The 26,056-nt window shown below is 46.8% G+C and overlaps 1 protein-coding gene and 1 long non-coding RNA gene across 11 annotated transcripts in view; one reads left to right on the top strand and one right to left on the bottom strand.

Annotated features, from left to right (window-relative positions):
- Positions 1 to 26,056, top strand: part of LOC128841594 (metastasis-associated protein MTA1) — a 367,485-nt gene that overhangs the window by 195,865 nt on the left and 145,564 nt on the right. Inside the window, exon 1 of one of the 10 annotated variants that reach the window (XM_054036790.1) lies at positions 21,359 to 21,440. The exons of the other annotated variants lie outside the window; for them this stretch is intronic. Within the exon in view, the coding sequence (XP_053892765.1) occupies positions 21,413 to 21,440 (28 nt within the window). The 5' untranslated portion in view covers positions 21,359 to 21,412. Of the gene's footprint in view, positions 1 to 21,358; positions 21,441 to 26,056 lie in introns of those variants that run through there. 10 annotated transcript variants of the gene reach the window in all.
- LOC128841597 (uncharacterized) lies at positions 5,619 to 21,419 on the bottom strand. The gene is made up of 4 exons (XR_008445889.1): positions 21,367 to 21,419; positions 20,302 to 20,590; positions 20,067 to 20,161; positions 5,619 to 6,049 (listed from the first exon to the last, which is right to left on the bottom strand). It is a non-coding gene; the product is annotated as an uncharacterized LOC128841597 (long non-coding RNA).

Here is a 26,056-nt window from a genome sequence, read left to right as displayed (position 1 = left end):
GTGCTTTATAAGCTTGCCATGTGCACTCCTAAAGAGCGTCATATTGTGCCGGGGGAGGAGGGTTGTCAGTCATTAAATGTTCACGGATGAACCTAGTCCCTGGAGTTGCTTCAGCCAGGCTAGATGATCATTTCCAATGCTCCAGGTAAGCCATTGATGGTATAAAAAGGACAATGACAATGCTCACTGTCATGAGAACACCAGAGTGCTCCCTTGGCTCATGGTACTGGGTCTGGAGGCAGATGCCTGTCTGTTCTGGTCCCACTCCTGTGCACTGGGAACCTGTAATCACTTTTGTTGGGGGCGGGGGGAAGAGTAGCAGCTGTAACCTACACCAGGGGAAGGGCAACACAGAACTGGCAGCTTCCCCTGCTTAGCTGTGTTTGAGTGCAGCTGAGAATTGCACCCCCTTGTGAAATGGACAATGTGGGGGATTGGGCATACACAAAATGCAGAACCCACAGTCAGACGCCTATCTCGGAAACATTGGCTCCAGAGCTCCCATTGACCACAGGGTATGCTGAGTAGGTTGTAAGATGGAGGAGGGGAGAGCAAAGAGACAACCTGAAGAAAAAACACCCCAGAACATAACAGGAAATGTTGTATGTAAATGAGAAACAGGAAGCCATGAGTCACTGGACTCAGCAGGCCCCCAGGCAATAAAATAAGCAAGTAAGGGAGATGAGGACTCTGCTAAGGGCCTGGCTACACTTGCAGATGTAGAGCACTGTGAGTCAAACCTGCCTTCGGAGAGCACAATAGGGAAAGTGCTGCAATCTATCCACACTGACAGTTGCTTGCACACTGGCATGGCCACATTTGCAGCACTTGCAGCGGCATTGAGAGTGGTGCATTATGGGCAGCTATCCCACAGAGCATCTCTTTCCATTCTGGTGCTGTGGCTTGTGGGAAGGGGGTGGGGAGTGCGGGGCATTCTGGGTCCTGTCCCAACACCCCGTGATGCATCGTTTCGCATCCCAGCATTCCCTGTGCTTCCGTCCACATTTGGCGCCATCTTTCAACTTTTTTGTACTGCGTGCTCTGTCTTCCCTTTCGGTCTGCAGGAAGGGAGCCTGAACTGCTGAGGAGTATGCTGACGAGTCTCGCCAGCACGTCATGTTTGGCAGTTGAGTTATTCCTTATGATCCAAAGTGACAGTGAGGGTTCCAATGATATCGACTTGAGTAACACATATGACTCGAGTTTGCTTGTGGCATTCACGGACATGCTCACCACCGTGGAATGCTGCTTTGGGGCTTGGGAAACAAGCACCGAGTGGTGGGATCACATTGTCATGCAAGTCTGGGATGATGAGCAGTGGCTGCAGAACTTTCGGATGAGAAAAGCCACTTTCATGGGACTGTGTGAGGAGCTCACTCCCACCCTGCGGCTCAAGGACACAAGATTGAAAGCTGCCTTGATGGTGGAGAAGCGGGTGGCTATTGCAATCTGGAAGCTGGCAACTCCAGTCCGCTACTGATGGGTCGCTAACCAGTTTGGAGTGGGAAAGTCGACCATTGGAATCGTGTTGATGCAAGTTTGCTGGGCCATTAATCGCATTCTGCTCAGAAGAACCGTGACTCTGGGTAACGTGCAGGACATTGTGGATGGCTTTGCACAAATGGGTTTCCCTAACTGTGGAGGGGCGATAGATGGCACGCATATTCCTATTCTGGCACCAGCCCACCTAGCCTCCAAGTATGTTAATCGGAAGGGGTATTTCTCTATGGTTCTCCAAGTACTTGTGGATCACCGTGGGCATTTCATTGACATTAACGCATTCTGGCCCAGAAAGGTGCATGACACACGCATCTTTCAGAACACTGGCCTGTTCAGGAAGCTGCAAGCCGGGACTTTTTTTCCAGACCAGAAGATCACCGTAGGGGAAGTCGAAATGCCCATTGTGATCCTTGGAGACCCTGCTTACCCTTTAATGCCATGGCTCATGAAACCCTACACAGGGAGCCTTGACAGCAGCAAGGAGCGGTTCAACAACAGGCCAGTGCAGAATGACTGTGGATTGTGCTTTTGGCCGTTTAAAGGGCCACTGGTGCTCTCTGTTTGGGAAGCTGGACCTGGTCGATAACAGCATCCCCACAGTTATATTCACGTGCTGTACCCTGCATAACATTTGTGAAGGGAAGACTGAACGATTCACTCAGGCATGGAACTCGGAGGTTCAACACCTGGAGGCTGAATTTGAACAGCCAGAAAGCAGGGCTATTAGAGGGGCCCATCGCAGGGCTGCAAGGATTAGGGATGTCTTGAGGGAGCAATTTGAGGCTGAAAGCCACCAGTAATGTCTAGTGCCCTGCAGGGGAGTGAAGTGCAGTGGTTCCAATGTTAGTAGGAATCTGTGTTTGCTATGCTGACTTGCAGTGCCTGTTTCTTTCCTGAGCTAAGGTATCTTTTACTTTATGCAATAATAAAGAATGTTTTCAAAGCCAAAAATTCCATTTATTGAAAAGAAACACAACTGCTTGGGAAACAGAAAGGGCAAGGGGGTGGGGTGGGGAACAGTACAATCACAGATTTGCGTATGTCCTGTCTGGAGTGCTGTGCAATGAGTGCTGCACTTCAGGATGGCTATAGTGTATGGTGATGGGGGTTGAGTGCAGTGGGTAAGGGTCGTAGTTTTCAGGGCTGGGTGGTAAAGCTACAGGTGCTGGAGGCAGCTGGTTGCAGTAAGAACCTGGATGTTGGACAAAGTGGGTTGGAGATGAAATTGGGGGCACAAGGGAAAGAGTTTTGGGACAAGGGCTGCGGGGGGGGGGGGGTGGTCACGGTAGTGCTCTACCTGCATGGCTACAAGCGCCTGGATAGAGTCTGCTTGGCGCTCCATTATGCTTATCAGCCAATCCGTGCTTTGCTGCCAGAGCACTGCACTCTTGTGCCGGCGCGCCTCGTTCTGCTGGTGGATCCTCCTTTCACTCTCCCGCCACTCCTGCACTTTTTGATTTTCATTACATGAATGCTGCATTACTTCATGCAACATCTTCCTTGCTTCTACGTGGCCTCTTTCTGATTCTTTGGAGTCTTTTGGTGATAGGACGGGCGGCTGAGATCTCAAGGTTGCATTTGTAAAGGCAAAATGCAACACTTAACAGAGGCAGCATTGTTCACACCAGACAGAGCAATGATTCCCCCGTACTTAAGGGCAAGCACAGTCTACACAATAGCATAATTTGCCCATCCCAAAGCAAATGCACATAACCCACAGGAGCCCCAAAAGGGTGAGTAAGTACAGGGTCAAGCGTATGTGCTCTGATCAGCCTCCAGAAGTGTCCCACAATGCCTGTTTGAGCCACGGCTGTACTGTCCCCTGGGTTTCTGTTCCTTGGGGAGAGCCTACAGCTGCAGGGGGCCCCTATACTGAACACTGTCCCCACATTTGCCACAGGAGTTCATCCTGGAAGATATCTCCCTGCTGAGGGTGACCTGGGAAGTAAGGGAGGGTCTTCTACTGCAATGCGGCTTCCGCCCTGGCCCATATGCAGCTTGCCTGTGTGCAGCAATAGTCCCCCTGCCCCTCACAGCACAGTGGCATGGACAAGTTAGCCTTACTGGGACAAGGACCACAGTGGCTCTTCCGAGAAACCTGCACAAATGCATTGTCCGAGTTCTGTATAGACCTTTGAAGAGATCACTGAGGCTCATTACCGCAATATGAGAGAGCATATCAACGCCCTATTCCACATCCAGGCATGCATGCAGCCGTAATCCTCCTCGCCCCAAGAACCCGCACCGAATAATTTCCTTCCCAAAATAAAAGCTGCTTACCGGTAACCTCCTCTGGTGTTTGTCCTTCCCCAAGCACCAGCCGCTGCAACTGGCTACCTTCCTCCTGGCTTGAGAACAGCTCCTGGCTGCATGCATCTAGGAATTCTGAGGTGCCTTCCTCCTCCTCAGCACCCTCGCTCCCGCTTTCCTCCTCCTCCTCCTCCTGCCTTGTTGAACTGGGCTCTGAAGTGTCCATGGTGGTATTCAGAGTGGAGATGGGGTCGCCCCCAAGTATCACGTCCAGCTCTTTGTAGAAATGGCCGGTCGCGGGGGCAGCACCAGAGCGATTGTTTGCCTTGCGGGCTTTGCAGTAGGCATTCCGCAGCTCCTTCACTTCAACCCTGCACTGCAGTGCATCCCAGTCATGGCCCCTTTCCATCATGTCCCTTGATATCTGCCCGAAGGTATCGTAATTCCTATGGCAGCTGGGACTGGACAGCTTCCTCCCCCACAAACACTGATGAGATCCAGCACCTCGCCATTGCTCCATACTGGGGATCGCCTGGTGCATGGCGGCGTGGTCACCTGGAAAGATTAGCTGAGAGCACTCCACGCCTGGCTGAGCAAACAGGAAGGGGATTTTCAAAATTCCCAGAGAATTTAAAGGGCAGGTCTGACGGTTGGTCACCTGAGGGCAGGGCAGTAGCGTTCAAAGTGATGACCAGAGTGGCTCAAACAGGCATTGTGGGACACTTCCGGAGGCTGATCAGAGCACATTAACAGGACAGATCATCCACACTAGCACCACAGCACTCCAGCAGGGGTGCAGCAAACATTATTCCACTCGCCGAGGTGGAGTACCAGGAGCGCTCTAGCCGTGGAGTCAGAACGCTCTACGTGCCTTGCCGGTGTGGACGGGGAGTGAACTAGTGCACACAGGGCTCCTTTAATGCACACTAACTCGCAAGTGTAGCCAAGCCCTCAGAAGCTAATGGACTTCTCTGCATCAACCTTTGCTTCAGAGGATGTTGGGGAGATGCCCTAGAGCTCCTGTTTTCAGGTGTCAGACTGAGATGTCTGGAATAATGGAATAAATACAGGGCCTGATCTTCAGCTGCTGTTTATCGGCATAGTTCTGTGTAAGGCAATGGACTATTCTGATTTGTACCAGTGGAGGTTCTGGCCCCAGCATTTAAAACACAGGGCTGAATGGTGTTCAGCGGGAGCTAGTTTCAACTGTGTAATGAATAGCCAATCAGGCAGGTTTGGTCCATTTCTCTGTGCGCAAGGTACCCACAAAATGTGTCTGTAATTGTTTTGACATGTGCCTATAGGTTCCTCCTGCACTGTCTGCTGGTGTTTGCCCTTCACAATTCTGGCAGTGATTAGGCTTCTAAGTCACATGGTATTGTTTCTGTTGCCTGATTGGAAGAACTAGAGTTCCTGGATGGGAATGGTGACTGAACAAAGCTCAGACAGTGTGATGTTGCTCAGGGAGAGGCGGTGGCTCATGCCACACGTACATTGGACAGTGCGCCTTGAATGAGGCAGCTGGTCAATATTGATGTGATCGGGGTTCTAGTGGCGGCCAGCTATGGTCATTCAGTTAGGGTGAACTGCAAAGAATGGGGCAGACAATCCCCATAAAGCTGGTGGATATTCCAATACTTAGATTCACCAAGCCAGCATAAAATAGCTTTTATTACCTTACTGGTTACTCAGAAGTCCAAACAACACAGTTCCCTTTAAGTGATCCAGCCTCAGGCTATGATGAAAATTTCTGTAAATCTTATTTCATCATATAAAAGTAAAGGTTCTACCAATCCCAAAGGATCGGACACATTACCTCTGAGGTTATTAAATATTCCAGATATTACCCAAATTCACACTACAGCCAATTCTTATTAACTAACCTAAACTTTATTAAAACACAAAAGAGAGGGTTTGGTAAAAAGATCAATATACATACAGACATGAGTTCAGTTCATTGAGATTTAGATTCATAGCAGAGATGGTGAGCTTTGTAGTTGCAATGAGTTCTTTCAGAAATAGTTCACAGGTCCAATGTCCAAATCTCATATTCAGGTCATACCAGCATAACTGGGACCTCAGTTTTGCGACTCAGACTTCCCCTGATGAAGCCGAAGCAGATCTGAGATGACAGAATCAGGACCCAAGGATCTTTTATACAATTTCATGTCTTTTGACAAATTGGGAGTTCAAAAGGTAATTAGGATGACTTTGAAGGAGGTCCATGACTGGTACTTGGTTCATAGAATTAACATAAAGCAATTTGCGTGTTCCTCCACCATTCACAGATTTGCTATACCTATCAAAGAGAGATGAATACAGAGATATCCCATGTTTACAATTCATTTAAATGATAGGATCTTCTTTTGACCTCTGAATTATCAGAATACATCATAGACCAGGACTGTTGACTACATTGTTGACCCTACTCATATGTATTGTGACAGACCCAGACCAGTGGGGTACAGGAGTCTGGTAGAAGGCAAATATACTGGCCCCTGGATGAATAGTTTTCTGTTACCTGAGTGACCAGAGCAGGAGCTGCCCTAGAGCAATCGGGAACCTGCTAGAACCAATTAAGACAGGCAAGCTAATTAAGACACCTGGAGCCAATTAAGAACTTACTAGAATCAATTATGGCAGGCAGGCTAATCAGGACACCTGGTTTAAAAAGGACCTCCCAGCAAGGGGGGCGGGGGCGTGCTGCTGGAGGACTGAAGGGTACAAGCATGATCAGGCTCCAGGAGGAAGATCCTGCAGTGAGGATAAAGAAGGTGCTGGGGGGAGGCCATGGGAAAGTAGTCCAAGGAGTTGTTGCTATCACGCAGCTGATACAGGGGACATTGTAGACAGCTGCTATCCACAGGGCCCTGGACTGGAACCCGATATAGAGGGTGGGCCTGGGTTCCCCCCAACTCCTGATCAGACACAGGAGGAGTTGACCTGGTCTATGAGAAACACCAGAAGAGAAGGTCTAATTTGGAAAGGGATCTGGCCTGTCTGCGACCGACTAGGTGGGACACAGAGACTGCGGGGATTGTTCTCCATTCCCCCCATGCTGGCCAGTGATGAGGTTAACCGAGTGAACGGCAGGTTTGAGCCCCTAGCAGAAGCGGCCAAACTGAGGGCTGCCATGAACCTCTGAGGTGAGCAAATCTGCCAAAAAGTGTAGGACCCACCAAGGCAGAGGAGGAACTTTGTCACAATATGTAAACACACAAAAACACAAACATTCTCTCCCCACATATCTTTTGTGAGTTATTTATTTTTCAGGATGTTTAACCCTTTCTAGCCATGTGTTAATTGATTTTTTGATCCTCACTGTTTAGTAAGTTACTCTGTACCATCCAATTTGCATATTGAGTGAGTCAGGGACAAGAGCTGCATGGGCCACCTTAACAGTGGCGATTTGATTACGAGTGCTTTACTCTACAGCCTTAATGCTCCTCTATAATGGGGTGTTTTTGTGATGGAATAAAATACATTAAATATCATGGAGTATTTGTGTTGCAATAGAGCCTAACTAGTCCGGATGCTTAGGGCACTGCACCTGCTGTTCTCACTGTACCGGACTAGAGAGCCACATCTGACAAAGGTTGACATTTATTGGGGATGGGGGAGGATGCTTCACCCTCCCTCTCTAGGCAGAGCAGGGTTCACATTTTAGACCAGATTCTTCGGCACCCAGGAGTACCTGCAAGGGTTTTTCCCTTCCCTTCTGTTAGTACTTTGTCTCCTCCAGGAGGAGTTGGGTATGTTATATTGACTCAGGTGTCAAAGGGAGGATATTCAGACAACTGGGGGGCTGCGTCATCCCTGCCCCGCAATCTTGGGTGCCTTACAATGGCTTGCTGAAGTAGCTCCCACGTGGGCCACTCACAAACAGCCTTCCCATATGCAAGCCACACTCTGAGTGTCTGTGTGTATCTGCAGCCTGCCAGCTACACCCTGTCTCTCCCCAATCTTGGTTATACTGCAGGGTGACCCCAACACAGCCCCAGTCCTGGATCTTCTGTCAGAAATGTATGTCCTGTACTGCCTAGCCGTCTCTTGGACAGTACAAATATTTTAAGTCCATTATTCCTTTAAGGGAATAATATATCTGCTTATTACTTTAAATGGAGTTACCCAGACACTTCAACTTAAGCACACTGAATTAGATAAAACAGTAAAACAAAGTTATTAAGTACAAAGAGGGAGAGTACAAGTAAAAGAGGCATAGAAGTCAGAAATGGTTACAAGAAAAATAGATTAAAATGCTTGCTAGTGCTAATTTAGCAAACTATATTAGATTCAAGACTAATTTCTCACCATATGCTTCCAGCAAGGTTACTGACCAAACTCTTCAGGTCAGGTCCCCTCTGCCCCAGAATCCAATGGTGGTTCTCCTTTGTCATCTTAGGTGCAGTGCCAAAGGCAGACAGGAAGAGAGAGGGGGGTGCTGTTCTTCATTTTTATAGTTTCAGTTCCGTTCTTGTAAAACATTTCCATTGGTGTACCAGAGGACAAAGAGTCTCTGTGGAAGGATGTTCCATGCTGATTTTTTTACCTGTTAGAGCTTCCTGCTTGATGACTCTGTTTACTACCTAAATGCAAATTAAGGCAAGCACACAACCCTTCCTTTGTTTAGGACAGACCTGACTTCTGCCTGGGCAGGGCTGTGGAAGATGGGTTAATATTTTTTTATTATATGGAGATATACCTATCCCATAGAGCTGGAAGGGACCTTGAAAGACTTCTGCCTTCACAGCAGGACCAAGTACTGTCCCTGACACATTTTTCTGCCAGGTTCCCTAAATGGCCCCTTCAAGGGCTGAACTCACAACCCTGGGTTTAGCAGGCCAATACTCAAACCACTGAGCTATCTCTGCCTGTCCGCTCTATACAGGGGAATCTTGTAATTTCACATACAGTGTTGCCACACATATTTTATGAAGACAATATGAACCAGCAAATTGAGGTTTCAGATAATACCTTACAAAGCCTACCTTGTACAAAGATTATTACACTACTATGCAAGGTGTGAATACAGAGGTATATTCAGTCACAGAAGGGGTCATGTCAGTTCTCTGAATGATGCTGCTGACAGAGCCTATGATATCGGCTGTAGAAAACTCACTGACCTTTGCTTCCTGGCATCATCGGGTGAGAAGAAGGAGAAATTGCTAGTTAAGGTATAGGAAATGCAGTCTGAGGTCTGTCAAGAATTGACTGATGTGGAAGGGAGCAAAAGTACAGCTAGGTGTGTGTGTGTGTGTGATGGGGGAATTCCTGGATTTTCTTAATGAAAAATGAACTGAAGTGCTCTTGGCAGTCTGGATTGAAGATTCTTCACAAGGAAATGGTCTAGATTGCTTGCTTTGTTTTTTAGGGTTTCACCTGGATAGCTTCTAAAGTCTGCAGGATGCTCATGGATTACTGAGAATTTGGGAAAACATATAGACCCATTCTAAGAGTAATTTCCCAAACACTGCAAAACATTGTAAAAGGCACCAGTCCTCATGGAGGACAACCGTTTCCAAGGTACAATATTCCCATGACAACAAAAAATCAAACTGTTTTCAAAACGTTGAAATAACTTGGCTTTCTCAGATGTACAAATCAAGAATATGTTGTTGTCCAACAAGCCTCACACGTGCAAAAGCAAATTTTAAAACTTCTCCAGCAGAGGTGTATGACCAATATTTCAGGTGGATGGAGTTAGTTCTGGTACTGTTCAAATGAAATCAAAATAGGACTTATAACAAAGCAACCACAACCTTAGCTACTCACAGGTGAGAGTGATGTTAGTTTTCTTTAATTATCACCTCCAGGTTACTTAAAAGATTATAGGCAGTGCATAATTCACTGAAGCTACACGAGGCCAAAGGTTGCTGCTGCTGAAGCTAACTGAGGAGCACACATAGCCAGTTGAAAAACTGGTCTCATTCTTTTGAGAGGGAGCAACTTGTGTCAGGGGACCTTGGTTGCCAGGGGTCCTGAGATTAAATCTTGGGCAAACCAACTGAGATGGGGAAGGTGGTACCTTTAAATCTTATAAAATATTTCTCCAGACTAATTTATAAAATCCTTCACATGGGGGACACTGGCTCCAACACAGTGTCTTGTTGATAAAGCAGTCTGTCTTAGGCCTTGTCTACACAGGAAAGTTGCACTGTTTTAACTTAAATGAGTTTTAAAATGGATTTAGTTAAATTTGTATAAACCCTGTGTGGCCTAGCAAATAGACCACTGGACTGGGACTCAAGAGACCTGATTCTATTCCCTGCTCTCTCACTGGCCTGTTGGGTGATCTTGGGCAAGCCACTTAACTGCTCTGTGCCTCAGTTTCCCCTTCTGTAAAATGAGGATGATGATATTGATCTTTGTAAAGTGTGTTGAGACCTACTGATCAAAAATGCTAGACAACAGCTGTCTAGACTACTATTTTTTCAGTATAAGAATGTTTTTTTTCCAGTTTAGCTTAAGTCCATTGGGAACAAACTATGGCACAGCAGATTTAGAAATCCATCAACTTCATGAAAAAACTCGTACAGATACAGACAGATGTCATCTTCCTTTCCAAATGCAAGCAGATGGACATCATACCAAAAGGACTAAAGGTAAAAAATCCATTACAATCTACATATCACACAGACTATGCTGAGAGACTGTGTCACACACTCTCAAAGAAACTGCGAAACCACCTGATCAGCATCCTATACAGCAAACAGGGAAAGATTAAGAATGAGCTCTCAAAACTGGATACTCTCATAAGAAACCAACCTTCCACACAAACTTCCTCATGGATAGACTTTACAAAAACTAGACAAGCCATTTACAGGACAAACTTTGCCTCTCTACAAAGGAAAAAGGACACTAAACTATCTAAACTGCTACATGCCACAAGGAACCACAACAGTAGTTCCCTTAACCCACCCAGCAATATTGTTAATCTTTCTAGCTATACTCTTAGCCCAGCAGAAGAGTCTGTCCTATCTCGGGGCCTCTCCTTTTGTCCCTCCAGACCCACGAACATGATACAGTTCTGCAGTGACCTAGAATCCTACTTTCGACGTCTCCGACTCAAAGAATATTTCCAACATACCTCTGAACAGCATACTAACCCACAGAATCCTCCCTACCAGCACTACAAAAAAAAGGATTCTGCGTGGACTCCTCCGGACGGTTGAAACAACAGACTGGATTTCTACATAGAGTGCTTCCGTCAACGTGCAAAGGCTGAAATTGTGGAAAAGCAACATCACTTGCCCCATAACCTCAGCCATGCTGAACACAATGCCATCTACAGCCTCAGAAACAACCCTGACATCATAATCAAAAAGGCTGACAAAGGAGGTGCTGTTGTCATCATGAATAAGTTGGAATATGACCAAGAGGCTGCTAGACAGCTCTCTAACACCACATTCTACAGGCCATTATCCTCTGATCCCACTGAGGATTACCTAAAGAAACTACACCATCTGCTAAAAAAAACTCCCTGACAAAGCACAGGAACAAATCTGTACAGACACATGCCTAGAACCCCGACCAGGGGTATTCTATTTGCTACTCAAAATCCATAAACCTGGAAATCCTGGACGTCCCATCGTCTCAGGCATTGGCACCCTAACATCAGGCTTGTCTGGTTATGTGGACTCTCTCCTCAGACCCTACGCTACCAGCACTCCCAGCTATCTTCAAGACACCACTGACTTCCTGAGGAAACTACAATCCATCGGTGATCTTCCAGAAAACACCATCCTGGCCACTATGGACGTAGAAGCCCTCTACACCAATATTTCACACAAAGATGGACTACAAGCTATCAAGAACAGTATCCCCGATAATGTCACAGCTAACCTGGTGGCTGAACTTTGTGACTTTGTCCTCACCCGCAACTATTTCACATTTGGGGACAATATATACCTTCAGGTCAGCAGCACTGCTATGGGTACCCGCATGGCCCCACAGTATGCCAACATTTTTATGGCTGATTTAGAACAACGCTTCCTTAGCTTTCGTCCCCTAACGCCCCTACTCTACTTGCACTACATTGATAACATCTTCATCATCTGGACCCATGGAAAAGAAGCCCTTGAGGAATTCCATCATGATTTAAATAATTTCCATCCCACCATCAACCTCGGCCTAGATCAATCCACACAAGCGGTCCATTTCCTGGACACTACTGTGCTAATAAGCGATGGACACATAAATACCACCCTATACCGGAAACCTACTGACCGCTACACTTACCTACATGCCTCCAGCTTCCATCCAGGACACACCACACGATCCATTGTCTACAGCCAAGCTCTAAGATATAACTGCATTTGCTCCAATCCCTCAGATAGAGACAAGCACCTACAAGATCTCTATCAAGCATTCTTAAAACTACAATACCCACCTGCTGAAGTGAAAAAACAGATTGACAGAGCCAGACGAGTACCCAGAAGTCACCTCCTACAAGACAGGCCCAACAAAGAAAATAACAGAACACCACTAGCTGTCACCTTCAGCCCCCATCTAAAACCTCTCCAGCGCATCATCAGAGATCTACAACCTATCCTGAAAGATGATCCTTTACTCTCACAGATCTTGGGAGACAGACCTGTCCTCGCTTACAGACAACCCCCCAACCTAAGGCAAATACTCACCAGCAACCACACATCACTGAACAAAATCACTGACCCAGGAACCTATCCTTGTAACAAAGCCCGATGCCAACTGTGTCCACATATCTATTCAAGTGACATCATCATAGGACCTAATCACATCAGCCATACTATCAGGGGCTCATTCACCTGCACATCTACCAATGTGATATGTGCCAGCAATGCCCCTCTGCCATGTACATTGGCCAAACCGGACAGTCTCTACGCAAAAGAATTAATGGACACAAATCTGATATCAGGAATCATAATACTAAAAAACCAGTGGGAGAACACTTTAACCTGTCTGGCCATTCAATGACAGACCTGCGGGTGGCTATCTTACAACAGAAAAACTTCAAAAACAGACTCCAATGAGAGACTGCTGACCTGGAATTGATATGCAAACTAGATACAATTAACTCAGGATTGAATAAGGACTGGGAATGGCTGAGCCATTACAAACATTGAATCTATCTCCCCTTGTAAGTATTCTCACACTTCTTATCAAACTGTCTGTACTGGGCTATCTTGATTAACACTTCAAAAGTTTTTTTTCTCCTACTTAATTGGCCTCTCAGAGTTGGTAAGACAACTCCCACCTGTTCATGCTCTCTGCATGTGTGTGTGTGTGTATATCCTCTATATGTTCCACTCTATATGCATCCGAAGAAGTGGGCTGTAGCCCACGAAAGCTTATGTTCTAATAAATTTGTTGGTCTCTAAGGTGCCACAAGTACTCCTGTTCTTTTTGCGGATACAGACTAACACGGCTGCTACTCTGAAACTTGTCAGATTTAGATTAAATCTCAGGAAAAACTTCCCAACTGTAAGAACAGTAGGACAATGGAACAGACTACCTAGGGAGGTTGTGAAAGCTCCTTCATGGGAGGTTTTCAAAAGAAGGCTAGATAGCCATCTGTCTTGGATGGTTTAGACACAACAAATCCTGCATCTTGGCAGGGGTTTAGACTAGCTGACCTTTGTGGTCCCCTCTAACCCTATGGTTCTATGAAATTTCAGCTTAATTGCACTAAGCCTCTCTAAAACCAAAATAAGTATCCATACACACAGGGATTGCACCAATTTAACTAAATCAGGTTAAATTCACACCTTGCTGGAATTTAACTGGAGCATCTTCTTCAAGTAGACAAGACCTTAAATTCAGGTCTGGGGTTCAAATTCTGGACATTCCCTGTAAGAGTGTGAAAGCTGTAGTTCCTTTAAATTTGATGACTGGCTCAAGCCTAAGTCATATGAGCAGAGATTTTCAAAGGAGCATAAGGGATTTAGGCACCAAAACACATTAAAATTCAATGGGAGTTGGGCTTCTTGAAAGTGTCAGCCACGGTTCTTCCCTGGATGTACACCGTACATGGAGTCCAAATCAGAGTTCTGGCTTTTTTGTCCAGTGCTCTGTCTTGCTTTGGATATAGTGTAAGTGATGAAGAGAGTTCAGTGCATACTGACCTAGACATTTAAAAATATCCTGAACCGAAGTGTGCCTGGTCCTCTCCCGTCTGGTGGCCAGGCCCTTCATAGAATCACAGAAGATTAGGGTTGGAAGAGACCCCAGGAAGTCATCCAGTCCAACCCCCCGCCCAAAGCAGGACCAACACCAATAAAAACATCCCAGCCAGGGCTTTGTCAAGCCGGGCCTTAAAAAACTCTATGGATGGAGATTCTACCACCTCCCTAGGTAACCCATTCCAGTGCTTCACCATGCTCCTAGAGAAATAGTGTTTCCTAATATCCAATCTCGACCTCCCGCACTGCAACTTGAGACCATTGCTCCTTGTTCTGTCATCTGCCACCACTGAGAACAGCTGAGCTCCATCCTCTTTGGAACCCTCCTCCAGGTAGTTGAAGGCTGCTATCAAATCCCCCCTCACTCTTCTCTTCTGCAGACTAAACAAGCCCAGTTCCCTCAGCCTCTCCTCGTAAGTCATGTGCCCCAGCCCCTAATAATTTTCGTTGACCTCCATTTTCCATCCAAAAGTCAGTACACACTCCCTCTCTGCTGCTGTAGTCCAGGCATTCAGCATGAAATGATATGTGCCTTAGGAACAATGAATGGACAACTGTCCTTGGGGTTGTCAGAAGAAACATGGATGGGGTCAGGAGGGGGGGCATGTACTGCAGGGACCATAAGCTTGGTTCTGCCTAAGGGGTGGGATGGAACGAGGGATATGGAGGTCAATGCATAACAAAGGTGCTGCCGTTAATTGGCAAGAGTCAATTTACCTGAAAGCTTTCTCCACACAAACACCTTGGTGTGCATGCACGGTTTTCACTGGAAAGGTTTCAGGTCTAGAGTTCACTCTGGAAGGGGCTCTCAGAGAGAAGGTATTTTTTGTCTAACACTTATTCACAAAATAGTCCTTCCCCAGGAGGTGCACACGTTCATTTTCTCTATGAAAAAGGCCACACGGGTTTTTTCCTTTCAAAAGATTCACAGGTCTGAGACTCCACATACAAAGTCTCAACAGAATGTTTTCTGTCAACAGAGCTTTAATGACAAATACTGGGCCATGCCCTTTTGCCCTGTCCAACAGGCCAGCAGGGGATTCCCCTAGCCCAAGAACAGCCTTCCCTTCCATTGATGAGCACAAGGACCAGCTCCTCTCATTTGCAATTGTATAACATATCTGTGGTAACTGCACAAAAATACTCCCAAAGATTCTCAAAACAGTGGTCACTGGGCACTTGCTAGCAGTAAATGAAGAGGTGGCAGGTAACATGGTGTTGGCTCCTCCTCCTTGGTATGACAAGAGTGATCATGTGCTTGCTAAAAAGTATTAAACACGTCTTGTCATGCCAGCGAGGAGTTTTATTACAGAATTTTAACAAATAGCTGACATAAAACAGCCCAAAATGAATACCACTCTCACCCACTGCTACTGCTTACACGAATTGTACTAGGTGTACAGCACCAGCAGTAGGTTAAGTGGCTGTTAGCAATAATACTATCACTTTTCCAGGAGCAAATGTCCAACGTATGGTAACAAAACTCATATAAAAGCTAAACCAAATAACCTTATCTTGCATTTTAGTGGAAGCTCAGGTTCTTTCAGATAAGCAAGTTCAGCTCTGGGAACTTATGGTGACAACATCCCCACTGATTTTAACTGCCATGGTGGAGTATGGAGTGAGAGGCACCTCTCAGATAACAAGATCCCCCCCTGAGCTGCAGCTGAAAGCAAGAAAGCCAGGGCAGAGACTTGAGTGCAGGTGTTATGTATCCATGTTGTCTGTGACTCTCTGGAGATGGGCAGCTGTGTTCTCCATTAGAAGGAACTCCCAAGTGGACTTTAGAAGTAGTCACAGGTAGAGCACACTGCAGCAATCCAAGATGGAGCTGACATGATGTAGATGAGAGTTGTTGGATCTTCACTAGAGAGGAATGGATGTAGGTCTCTGGACAGAGGCAGATAGTAAAAAGGAATATGGTCCACAGATGGTGTTTGTCAAGGATTAGAAATCAGCGAGGAGGTAGGAATCGAACAGTAGTAACAAATGTCATTTGCAACTTGAAAAGAGGTTAATGGGTGCCCACAAGCATCTGTACTAGGAGGACTGGTGGTGTTAAATAGTTTAATGATTGGGGAAAGTGAAGTATCAGTTTGTGATGGACATGCAATTATTGGGGAGATAGCCCAAGCACTATGATTGGTGATGCTGATTTCCTGGGATCTGTATCCAAATAAAGCACTTATAAACAGAGTAGTGCTGTTAAAGTCAAGAGCTGCACTAGTGTTAAATTTAAAACTAATTCAGGAGTGGAGATGACTTGTAACAATTTGTAAGATCATTACAGTTATATTAGAGAAACTCAGGGTCCTGTTCATTAGTGCAGGGAGACATAAGTTGTCTGGGCAATTTAAAGCCAATACTAGCCACAACAGCAAGCAGTCTAGGTGTGTGTGGGGGAATCACGTTTGTTATAGGGCCCATTATCCGTACCCACCTAGACTAAGCCACGTCTGTTCAGAAAGGCCCCACACAAATGCACAGAAGAAATCTCACTGTTTCTCAGAATGAGCAATGAGAGAGAATAGTGTGATCGTGCATTACTGAGCCAACAGAATGCTGTGCAACTATAGTGCCTATTATGAAAAGATAGGGGCATACTGTTATTTGTACAGAAGTGGCTAAATAAAACTGGAGGTGGGGGGAGAGGTATATTCTTCTCATTTGATGCAGGACCAGGGATGGTGGGAAGTCGGGGAGAGAGGTGGCTTAAGTTTTCATCACCTTTGCAGCCTCTTTCTTGTGGAGTTGGCTCAGGGCCACTTTAGTTCCTGGTGCTACATACAGCAGTCTAAGTTGGTGTCAATGACACCCTGCTGCTTATAATCCCAAGAAGTTGTTCCAACATCTGGGGATTGCCTGAATGCCCCTACATTGGAACCTTGGGTGGGAGGGGAATGGGGGAGTTAGTGTAGAGTCATTGCCCCAGTGCTGTGCCACCTGGGCATTCCCAGGTAGATGGTTAAGCCTACTTTCTGGTGTTGTGCCACCAGAGCAACACAAAATAGCTGTACTGAAGGGGAGAATTAGGGGCTTCCTCTCTAATTGAGCAGATGCAATAGTATTCTTCTCACTAGATAGAGCTAGAGGAGTCTGGCAAGTACGACTCTATCCTGGCAGTGACAAGCTGACAATTGTATTGCTACTTGGCAGATATGGCTTTCACTGCCTCCTGTTCAGCATTTCAAATGTCTCAGAAATCATCCAAAGAGAAATGAGATTCGATGCGGCCAGCAGGGAATGAAGGTTTATGTGGATGACATCATAGGTAAGGGAAGCCTGTGGAACAACTTAACCTAAGGCTAAAGCAAGTTCTGAAGGCTACAGAGGATGCTGGACTAAAATTAAAAAGATAAAAATATATGTGACAACAAACTGGCTATGGTTCTTAGGACATAGGATTGATAAAGAAGGGGTGAGGTTAGCAATAGAAACAAAGCCATAGCTGAAAGGTCACCTCCTACAATGTATCAGAACTGGGGCTGTTTCTCTGTATGGCTGAATGCTGGAGAATCTTCATACTTCATCATTCTCAAAAGGCCAAGTCCTTTATGAATTGCTTAAAACTGCATGTGAATTTGGAATAAAGCACAGAGGCACACTTGTGGGGTTTTAAAATATCTGCTGACCACATTCCCAATATTGGTATTTTATGATCTACAGTTCTTTTTACAGATGCTGGTAGCTATGGTATTGATGGCTTGTTACTCTAGTTACAGAATCAGTAGAAATTGAGCAATTGGAATATGATTTAGAAAAATATTGGTTTGAAATTTTCAAAGTCAACTAGAAGACTTAGCCCCAGAACATTTGTAGGGCTAAATACCCTAGAGGGCTTTGCAAATCTTGACCTATTATGCATTCAGATTCCAAGAGCAGATGTGCTCAAAGGGAGAGAATGTCTAGCAAGCATGTGGCCATGTAAGAGAGTCACAGGCCACTTGCATGAACTTGATAATGTCATGTTGGTGACAGACGACAAAGTGCTTGTATTTTTAATAAACAGTATAGACCTAAACAAGATACATATTAAATACCAGAGATTGCTCATGTGTTTGAGATATAAATGTATTGCAGAATAGGCACATAGATGACTGTCCACCTCGTTAGAAAGACCATAGAGGTGACTGACACTGCACCGAGGAGCCCTAGTGAACACCCAGCTTCTCCAGAGGCGTGGGATATGTAGAAGCCCACATATGTGCTACTTAGTATATCCACTCACTCTCACTACAGAACTGCTTCAAATAGCTTCTTGGGCTGATACACCACCGGAAACCAAGGTTATGGCTAGCTTAGTTACTTATCAGAGGTTTAGCATCCAGTCTATGATTTTTACGTAATGAAAGGTGAACTTTCTGAAGATGAAGGTCTGATTACGTATAGCATTTGTACTGTGTTCTTAAGTCCTTGTAAAGGATACATGAGGAATATTAAGCCCTCAGAAATGCTGGAAGGAGCCCTAATGTCCGTGTGATGGCCCACTTGTAGGGTGAAAACATGAATTTTGCAGAATGACCTGACAAACACAACTCAAAGAATTTCCCATTGCCACAGGGCTACCCAATAGGCTTTGGAAAAGAACACTAGATGTGTGTGTGTGTGTGTGAAGAGGAGGAGACATGGCTGTTTGGTAACCACTATTTTTCTAGATTTGTAAGAAGTCTACTTCTTGCTAGACCAGGGGTGGGCAAACTTTTTGGTCCGAGGGCCACATCTGGATGGGGAAATTGCATACAGGGCCGGGGGTGGTGGTGCAGGAGACAGTGCAGGATGTGGGGAGGGGATGCAGTGTGCAGAAAGGGGCTCAGGGCAAGGGGTTGGGGTGCAAGAGGGGGTGCAGAGTGCGGGAGAGGGATCAGGGCAGGGGGTTGGGGTGCAGGAGGGTTTGGGGTGCGGGCTTCAGCCTGGCGCTGTTTAACTTGATAGGCTCCAGAGTGGCAGCGGCGCGCAGCGGGGCTAAGGCAGGCTCCCTGCCTGCCCTGGCTCCACGCTGCTCCTGGAAGCGGCTGGCACCATGTCCTTGTGGCCCCTGGTGGAGGGGGGGCAGAGGGCTCCGTGCACTGCCCTTGCCTGCGTATATCTCCCTCAAAGCTCTCATTGGCCGCAGTTCCCCATTCCCAGCCAATGGGAGCTGCAGGGGGCGGTGCCTGCAGATGAGGGCAGTGCATGGAGCCCTCTACCCCCTCTCTCCCTCAGGGCTGCAGTGCTGGCTGCTTCAGGAAATGGCGTGGAGCCAGGGCAGGCACGGAGCCTGTCTTAGCCCCGCGGTGCCATGGGACGGATCTGGCCCGTGGGCCATAGTTTTACCACCCCTGTGCTAGACCCACCGGTAAACAGGGCTTAGCAAAGTTAAAAGGATTTTTTCTCAATTTGACATCTGGAAATATTTTCTGACAATGGGCCATAAGTTGCCAGTTCTGAATTCCAACTTTGGGGGATATAGTACATCAAGGACATTAACTCTAGTCTTCACCACCCACAAAGGAATGCAGTGGCAGAGAAAACAGTAGATATTAGAGAATTCTACAACAAAAAGACCCCGTACTAGCTCTGCTGAGCTGTTGGGCAAACCTCCATGTTAGTCATCAGAGTTAACTCAGGGCAGCTGTTCGTGGGTTGACAGCTAAGAACAACGCTGCTGTTCTCAGAGGTAAATTTTAGGTCTGAGTGGCCCTGGTCAAAGGATGTGAAGCTGAGAGGTGCCAAATCTAAAAGGTGTTTTGGCTTTCTTCATTAACTGTCAGAATGCTGCCTGGAGCTTACTCAAAGGTAAACTAGGAAACTCAGACCTGAAAAAACTGGATGAGAAGTACTGAACACCACTAGCTCCTAACAGTAAAACAAGCTGCACACAGAGATTCTATATGGTCAAAACTAATTAAGGAACTCAGTACAGAGGAAGAGGAAGTATCTTCAGCTGGTTCCAAGCCCAGCAGGACTGACATGACCCTAACTGCAATGGTACTATCACCACTGCCTTAGAGAAAGGAGGTAATCCTGTTGAATTCTACTGAACAGCACTTTCCCTCTCTCGTATTTGAAAATTCAAGTGACTCAACTGGACAAAACCCTCCTTGAGGTCAGAAGACAAGACCTAACTGTAGGTGGAGATGGGATCTTTAATTTAATTTTTTTAAACATTTTTATTACCTTGTTTACACTGAGGGAAAATGTGAGGATATGTTTCCTTAAATCTGTAGCAGAAAGCCAGGCAGTTGGAGGCTGAGGACGTTTGTAGGAGATGCCTATAGGGAAACAGAGAGAGAACAACTTTAGGAATAATTCTGTTTTCTTTAGTTTAATACAATTCTGTGTTAGAAGAAAGTAACTTTTTCTGTCAGGGCATGATGCTAACTGCTTGGGTTTAGGAAGGAACTCTACTTACATGGGCATAATAATCCTTAATTGGTCCATTGGAGTTTTACTCCATTTCAAACATCTAGTCCTCCTCTTGCCACCAGCTGGGTTATCTATAATCTAATAATAGGCTAGGATCAGCTGTGGACCCAGTAGGCCCCTAAAGCAGCAATATATTTTGGCAAAGGTCAGTCATACTCCTTCACTTGATGGTTCAGCCCAAGCTTCCATGCATACATCTTAATGCTTTCCTTTTTCTTCCATTTCATCTGGATTGTGATGTAGTCAGCTCTCCTTCAGCCAGAACTCTATCAGGGCTTGGGAAAATAATGATGTTGTATAGTACAACTACATAGACAAAAGCCTTAGTGCTTAGTATCACCACCATACTGTTGGTGCTGCAACCCTTGCCCTCTTCAGGGATCTTCTGGGTGTCTCTCCTCATTGCCAACTCTGTGCTTCCTCACTCAGGGGTTCCCTTTCCCCAGTTGCCCAGAATTGCTGCCTCCCTCAGGAGAAAAGTCCCCACACAACGGCAGGGACTTGTTCTTGCTTTAACTCTGAACCCTACTCACTATCTGCTGCAGGGTGTGGAGGTGTGATTTGACAGACAGCAGTGGATGGTTGCTGGTGCCCTTTGAGTGGATGAGTAGACCTAAGGCTGCCACTATGGCCTCTCCTCCTTTGCCCCATTCTCCTGCCTCCCTTTCCCAGCCCTTCCTACTCCATCCCCCTCCTTTCCCATCCCCCAATTCCCTCTGATATCCCACTCTGCCCCCCACCCGCTCACAGCCCCCTTGCTGCCCCTTCCCCTCCACCCCCTCTCCCGCCTCTGGCTCCCACATACTCCCACTTTGCTCCTACCGTCTGCCCCCACCCTCCCAATTCTGCCCACTATCTCCCGCAGCTCTAATCTTCCCCCCACTCCTCACATGGCCCCCCTGCCCGCACAGTCCCCCCGGCTCTGATCTGCCCCTTCCCCGCACCGCCTCAGTCCAGCCGCCCGCTCCCCGGCCGGCGCGGCCCCTTTAATTCCCTCGCTCCCCTCCCCCTCCCGGCCGCTCCAGCCTCCATTTTCCAGCGGATCCGGCACCTGGAGGCAGTGGCGGCGGGAGCGGCCCACACACCCCAGCCTGGGCATGGCTGCCAACATGTACCGGGTCGGAGGTAAGCCCCCCTCGCCTCCCCGGGGGCCCGAGTCTTCCCCCCCGCCGGCCGCTCCTCCCCGTGGGCTAGCGGCGCGTCACGGCCCCCCCCCACCCCGCCGGGAACAGGAGCAGCCCGGGCAGGGGGGCAGAGTTGGGGTCTGGCAGGAGACGGGTGCGGTGGGGCCAGGAGGCTGTAGGGGTGGGAGTAGAATAAGGGGTGGATGTGGGGCTGGGTGGGTTTGGGGGTTGTAGGGCTGGGGGCAGAGTTTGGGGCTGGCAGGGGATGGGTGCTGTGGGGCCGGGGGGATTGTAGGGGTGGGAGTAGAATGTGCGGTGGGGCTGGGGGCAGAGTTGGGGCTAGAAGTGGGGGGGGGTGGAGTTGGGGGGCTGGCAGAGGATGGGTGCTCTGGGGCCAGGGATTGTAGAAGTGGGGGTAGAATTTGGGGCTGTGTATGTTTGGTGATTGTAGGATGGAAGCTGGCATGGGATGGGCGCTCTGGGATGGGAAGGGGGTTGTAGGGATGAGGTGGGGAGGGTTAGTGTGTGTGGAGTTGGGGGAGAGGGGTGTGTGGCTGGGTTTGGGGCTCTGGTGCTGATAGAGGATGAGTGTCATGGGGTTGAGAGGGTATTAGGGCTGGGGAGTTGAAAGGGGAAGGTTGATGGGGTGTGTGTGGGGTGAGGGCTTGGGAGGGGGTGGGGTTGGATGGGGTGCAGTGCTGGGGGTTGTGGAACTAGGGAGATGTATGGGGGCAGAGTTGGGGGTGGGGGAGTGTGGAGCAGAGTTGTGGGCTGAGAGTTGGGGATGGGCTTTCAGAGTAGGGTTGTGGGTTAATAGGTATGTGTGGGGTGCAGAGTTGGGGGATGTAGGAGTGAAGAGGTGCTTGTGTGGCTTTGCGTGGGCTGAGGTGGAGGACCAGGAGAGGCTTTCTCAGTAGTTCATACAGTGTGGGTGGGGTGCTGTGGGTGCATGGAGTATGGATGTTTGTGGAAATAGTTCTGCTGGTTTCTGTCTTCTCTCTCCCCACCATTGTTTTATGGTGGCTTTTGCTTGACTCCTACCCCTTCCCTTCTAGGCATCCTGCTCAGAGTCCCACACTTCTGTCTGACTGTCCCATGTTTAACTCATGTGAGGAGAAAGAAGAGGATACAGGAGTATGGGGTTGAATTATAGGGAATTTAAACTTTGAAAGTGTGGCCTGGTGTGGATGGTTTCCTAGATGACAGCTGTGCTGTGGAGCTTTCTTATTCCTGGGAGTGAGGTGGGGAGGAATAGTGCAAGGGGGTTCTGTTCTGAATCAGCCCCCTGTATCTAAGAATGCCCCATTTCCTTTGGCATCCAGAGACCATTATGGTGCTATCAATTCCAGGAAAAATGTATTAATGAAGAAGATATGGCAGGAATGACAGGCAAAGCAGAGAGTGGCAGGAGACCGAGACCAAGTCCTAGTCCTGGCTTCCAACTATTGTCCTTTTTGCTAATCACTCTCCACTCACCTTGGCCTAGCTCAGGGGTCGGCAACCTTTCAGAATTGGGGTGCTGAGTCTTCATTTATTCACTCTAATTTAAGGTTCCATATGCCAGTAATACATTTTAACCTATTTAGAAGGTCTCTTTCTATAAGTCTGTAATATATAACTAAACTATTGTTGTATGTAAAGAAAATAAGGTTTTTAAAATGTTTTAGAAGTTTCATTTAAAATTAAATTAAAATGCAGAGCCCCCTGGACCAGTGGCTAGGACCTGGGCAGTGTGAGTGCCACTGAAAATCAGCTCGCATGCCGCCTTCGGCACGTGTGCGGCCGGTTGCCTACCCCTGGCCTAGCTTTTTATATTCTCTTGCTTTTGTCTCCTCATTAGGTGCCTCTTACTTTGTCACATCTACCCACGCCTCTGATTGTATTTGGCTTGGTGAGGAGATATGATGTGGCTCCCATCTGTCCTAACTTTACCTCTTTGGCTTCAGAGAATGCTGAGCGTAACTGCTATGGATTGGGTTTATTGAGGGCAGGATTCTGAAGGAGCTAAATTGTAGGGGTTTGTGTCTCTTGGTTCCTGTTGTGATTTGTAAAACTGATTATTTCACAGGGATTGACCATTTGGCATTTAATTCAGTCTCACAGGTCTTGCTGGAATCTCATCTCTGGAGCATTGAATGCCAGGAACCCTGTTCTGTGGGTCATATTGTTTAGGGAAAGGCTATTAGACAAAGTTACCACTCTCCATTATTTTACATATGGATGTGGCCTTGACTTGACACACATTACAAGCCCTATATAGATGATCCAGCAGTCTCTAGGTGACTATTACTATTAGAAGACATTAGTTCAGTCTGAGCTAATGAAAGAAGTTGTGTTGGTTGTATCACCGTGAAAGGAGAGAACCTCCCATTTCAAAATTGGTTATGTGTGCACATCTCGAAAGGGCCATCTTCAATACGTTTCTGGTTCCCTGATGAATACTTGTTTTTGGTCATCCAGGCGTATTGTCAGGAGTTACTTTAGCATCCATCGGAATTACTCCCGGGGGAATTCTGCGCCACTGTGTGCATGCAGAATTCATGTGCCACACAGAATTTTTTCCCCTGCAGAAAATACATTCTGCCGGAAAGGTGCTGCAGTTGCGTCTTTCACTCACCGAATTGCTGTGGCACCAGAATAGAGTGGCCACTCTTGGGTGGGAGCAGCCCCAGCTCAGATAGGGAAGCGAAAGAGGCTACCTTTCTCACAGTGCCTAGCCCATGGGGCCAGGTCAGCAGGAACGGGATATGGGGTGGACGGATGTACAGTGTGGGGCACATGGGGCTTCTGGGGGGGATCACAGATGCGGGGGGGAATAGATGGGTGCAGGCTGAGTGGGGGTGCAGGGCCACATGGGGATAGGAGGAGGGGAGTACATGTGTGGAGGAGGGTGGCTGAGTGCGGGTGCAAGGACAGATGGGGGAGAGCAAGTGCAGGGACACATGGGACAAGTGTACCTGACTGAATGAGAGGCTAGGGGTCAGCCAGGGTCTGCATGGTGGAGGCTCCCTAACAATTCCTACTCACCTCCCCAAAAAACCCTGTTCCATACTTCTCCAACCCATACCCAACACCCTCCCAAGTTCACACCCAGGCTCCTTCCCAGTAATGACTTCCCTCTCCCTCAGCTCCTCCATTAGCCCTGACTCAGCCTAGCCTTTGCGCTGCTTCTGAAGGGTGCAGTAAATAAATTTCTGTATTGTAGTTTAAATGAATTATTACTCTGAGTTGTGTATTAATATGCCTAGTAAGGAATCTGTTTGTCAAAAAACATTTCCTGAATCTTTTTTGTTGTCTGTATTGTTACAGACATAGTTGCTGACAGGTATTTTGAAATAAATTACCAAAATAATTGAAACTTACATGATTATATTATTTTGACAAAATATGCAGAATTTTGAAATATTTGTACAGAATTTTTAATTTTTTGGTGCAGAATTCTCCCATGTGTAGGGAATGATGACCCTGGTATATTGACTCAAGATCCAGTGGCTGCCATAATCATAATGGGTGTGTACTAGATAGTTTTTGTCTCAATAGACATAGGTAGCAATACTTTCTAAACTTATTTTGATGTTGGGATTGGCAGAAGTCATAGTGAAGATTTCTTTATTATGGTCTTGTCATAAACTTGTGCAAACTGTTGTCAGGGCTCACCTTTGCTGCAGTAGATGTGTGGAACCTATTTTATTTCTGTCCTGGGAAACTAACAGGATTTTCTAATATAGACTACAATGCACCTAGTGGACCTCTCTGTCTTTGTAGGACACTTTAGCTATCTTTTACCCTCTAATGTTGACACAGTAGTTTCTAAATATCATCTTCCTTAAAACCATCCTCGCAGTCACCAGGGTGTATAGATGACCTGTAGCAGATGAAATGTAAAGTAAAGATGCCAGAGCATCAGGAGCAGACATTAAACACTGAGTTTGACTGATCATCCTTAAAGAACTGTTAGAAATCATGTGCCTTGAATATAATAGAAGTGAAGAAGAAAAGCTTTACCATAGCATCTATGAAAGCCCAAACAACCTGAAATCTTCTGGGTAGTAGACAGCATGGTGAATGTGGTCTGCTTTTGTTTGGAAGCAGTCAAATGTTTGACAAGATTTATTAGGTTTACAGTGACTGGCTGCCTGTATAATGGCAGATCCTTCTGGATTTCCTGTTTCTGCAAATGTAGTTGGACAAATGTGACACCTAAAGATAGTGGGGAGCTTTGGGCTGTGACCTACAGCTTGGATTTATGTCCCTGCTGGCTAGTGAAGTCATGAGGTGGATAAGTTTTATGTTCACTGTTATCTGAGTGCTAACTCTTCCACTCAGGAGGGCAACGTATCAGAACAGTTATGTGCATGTTCAAGAAGCCACCTCTTGATACTGACAGTCCTGCTAACGATAGTCCTGTCTATAACATCTTCTTGGAGAAACTTAATGGAAAGGTTCTTGCCTTATCTGGAGTTTTAAGAGTTACCCTTTGATTTAGGTGTTAGGCCTGGATATAGACTAGAGCAGAGCTAGTTTTGTGAGTCTATCATACTGTCTTACAAAAGAAAAAATGTCACATATCAGTCTTTACAATAAAAATATTGTTAACGCATCACTAGGGACCAGGAG

This window comes from Malaclemys terrapin, chromosome 8, assembly GCF_027887155.1.
Source record: "Malaclemys terrapin pileata isolate rMalTer1 chromosome 8, rMalTer1.hap1, whole genome shotgun sequence".
Taxonomy (NCBI): Eukaryota; Metazoa; Chordata; order Testudines; family Emydidae; genus Malaclemys; species Malaclemys terrapin.
This window is presented reverse-complemented; position numbering and strand designations above follow the sequence as displayed.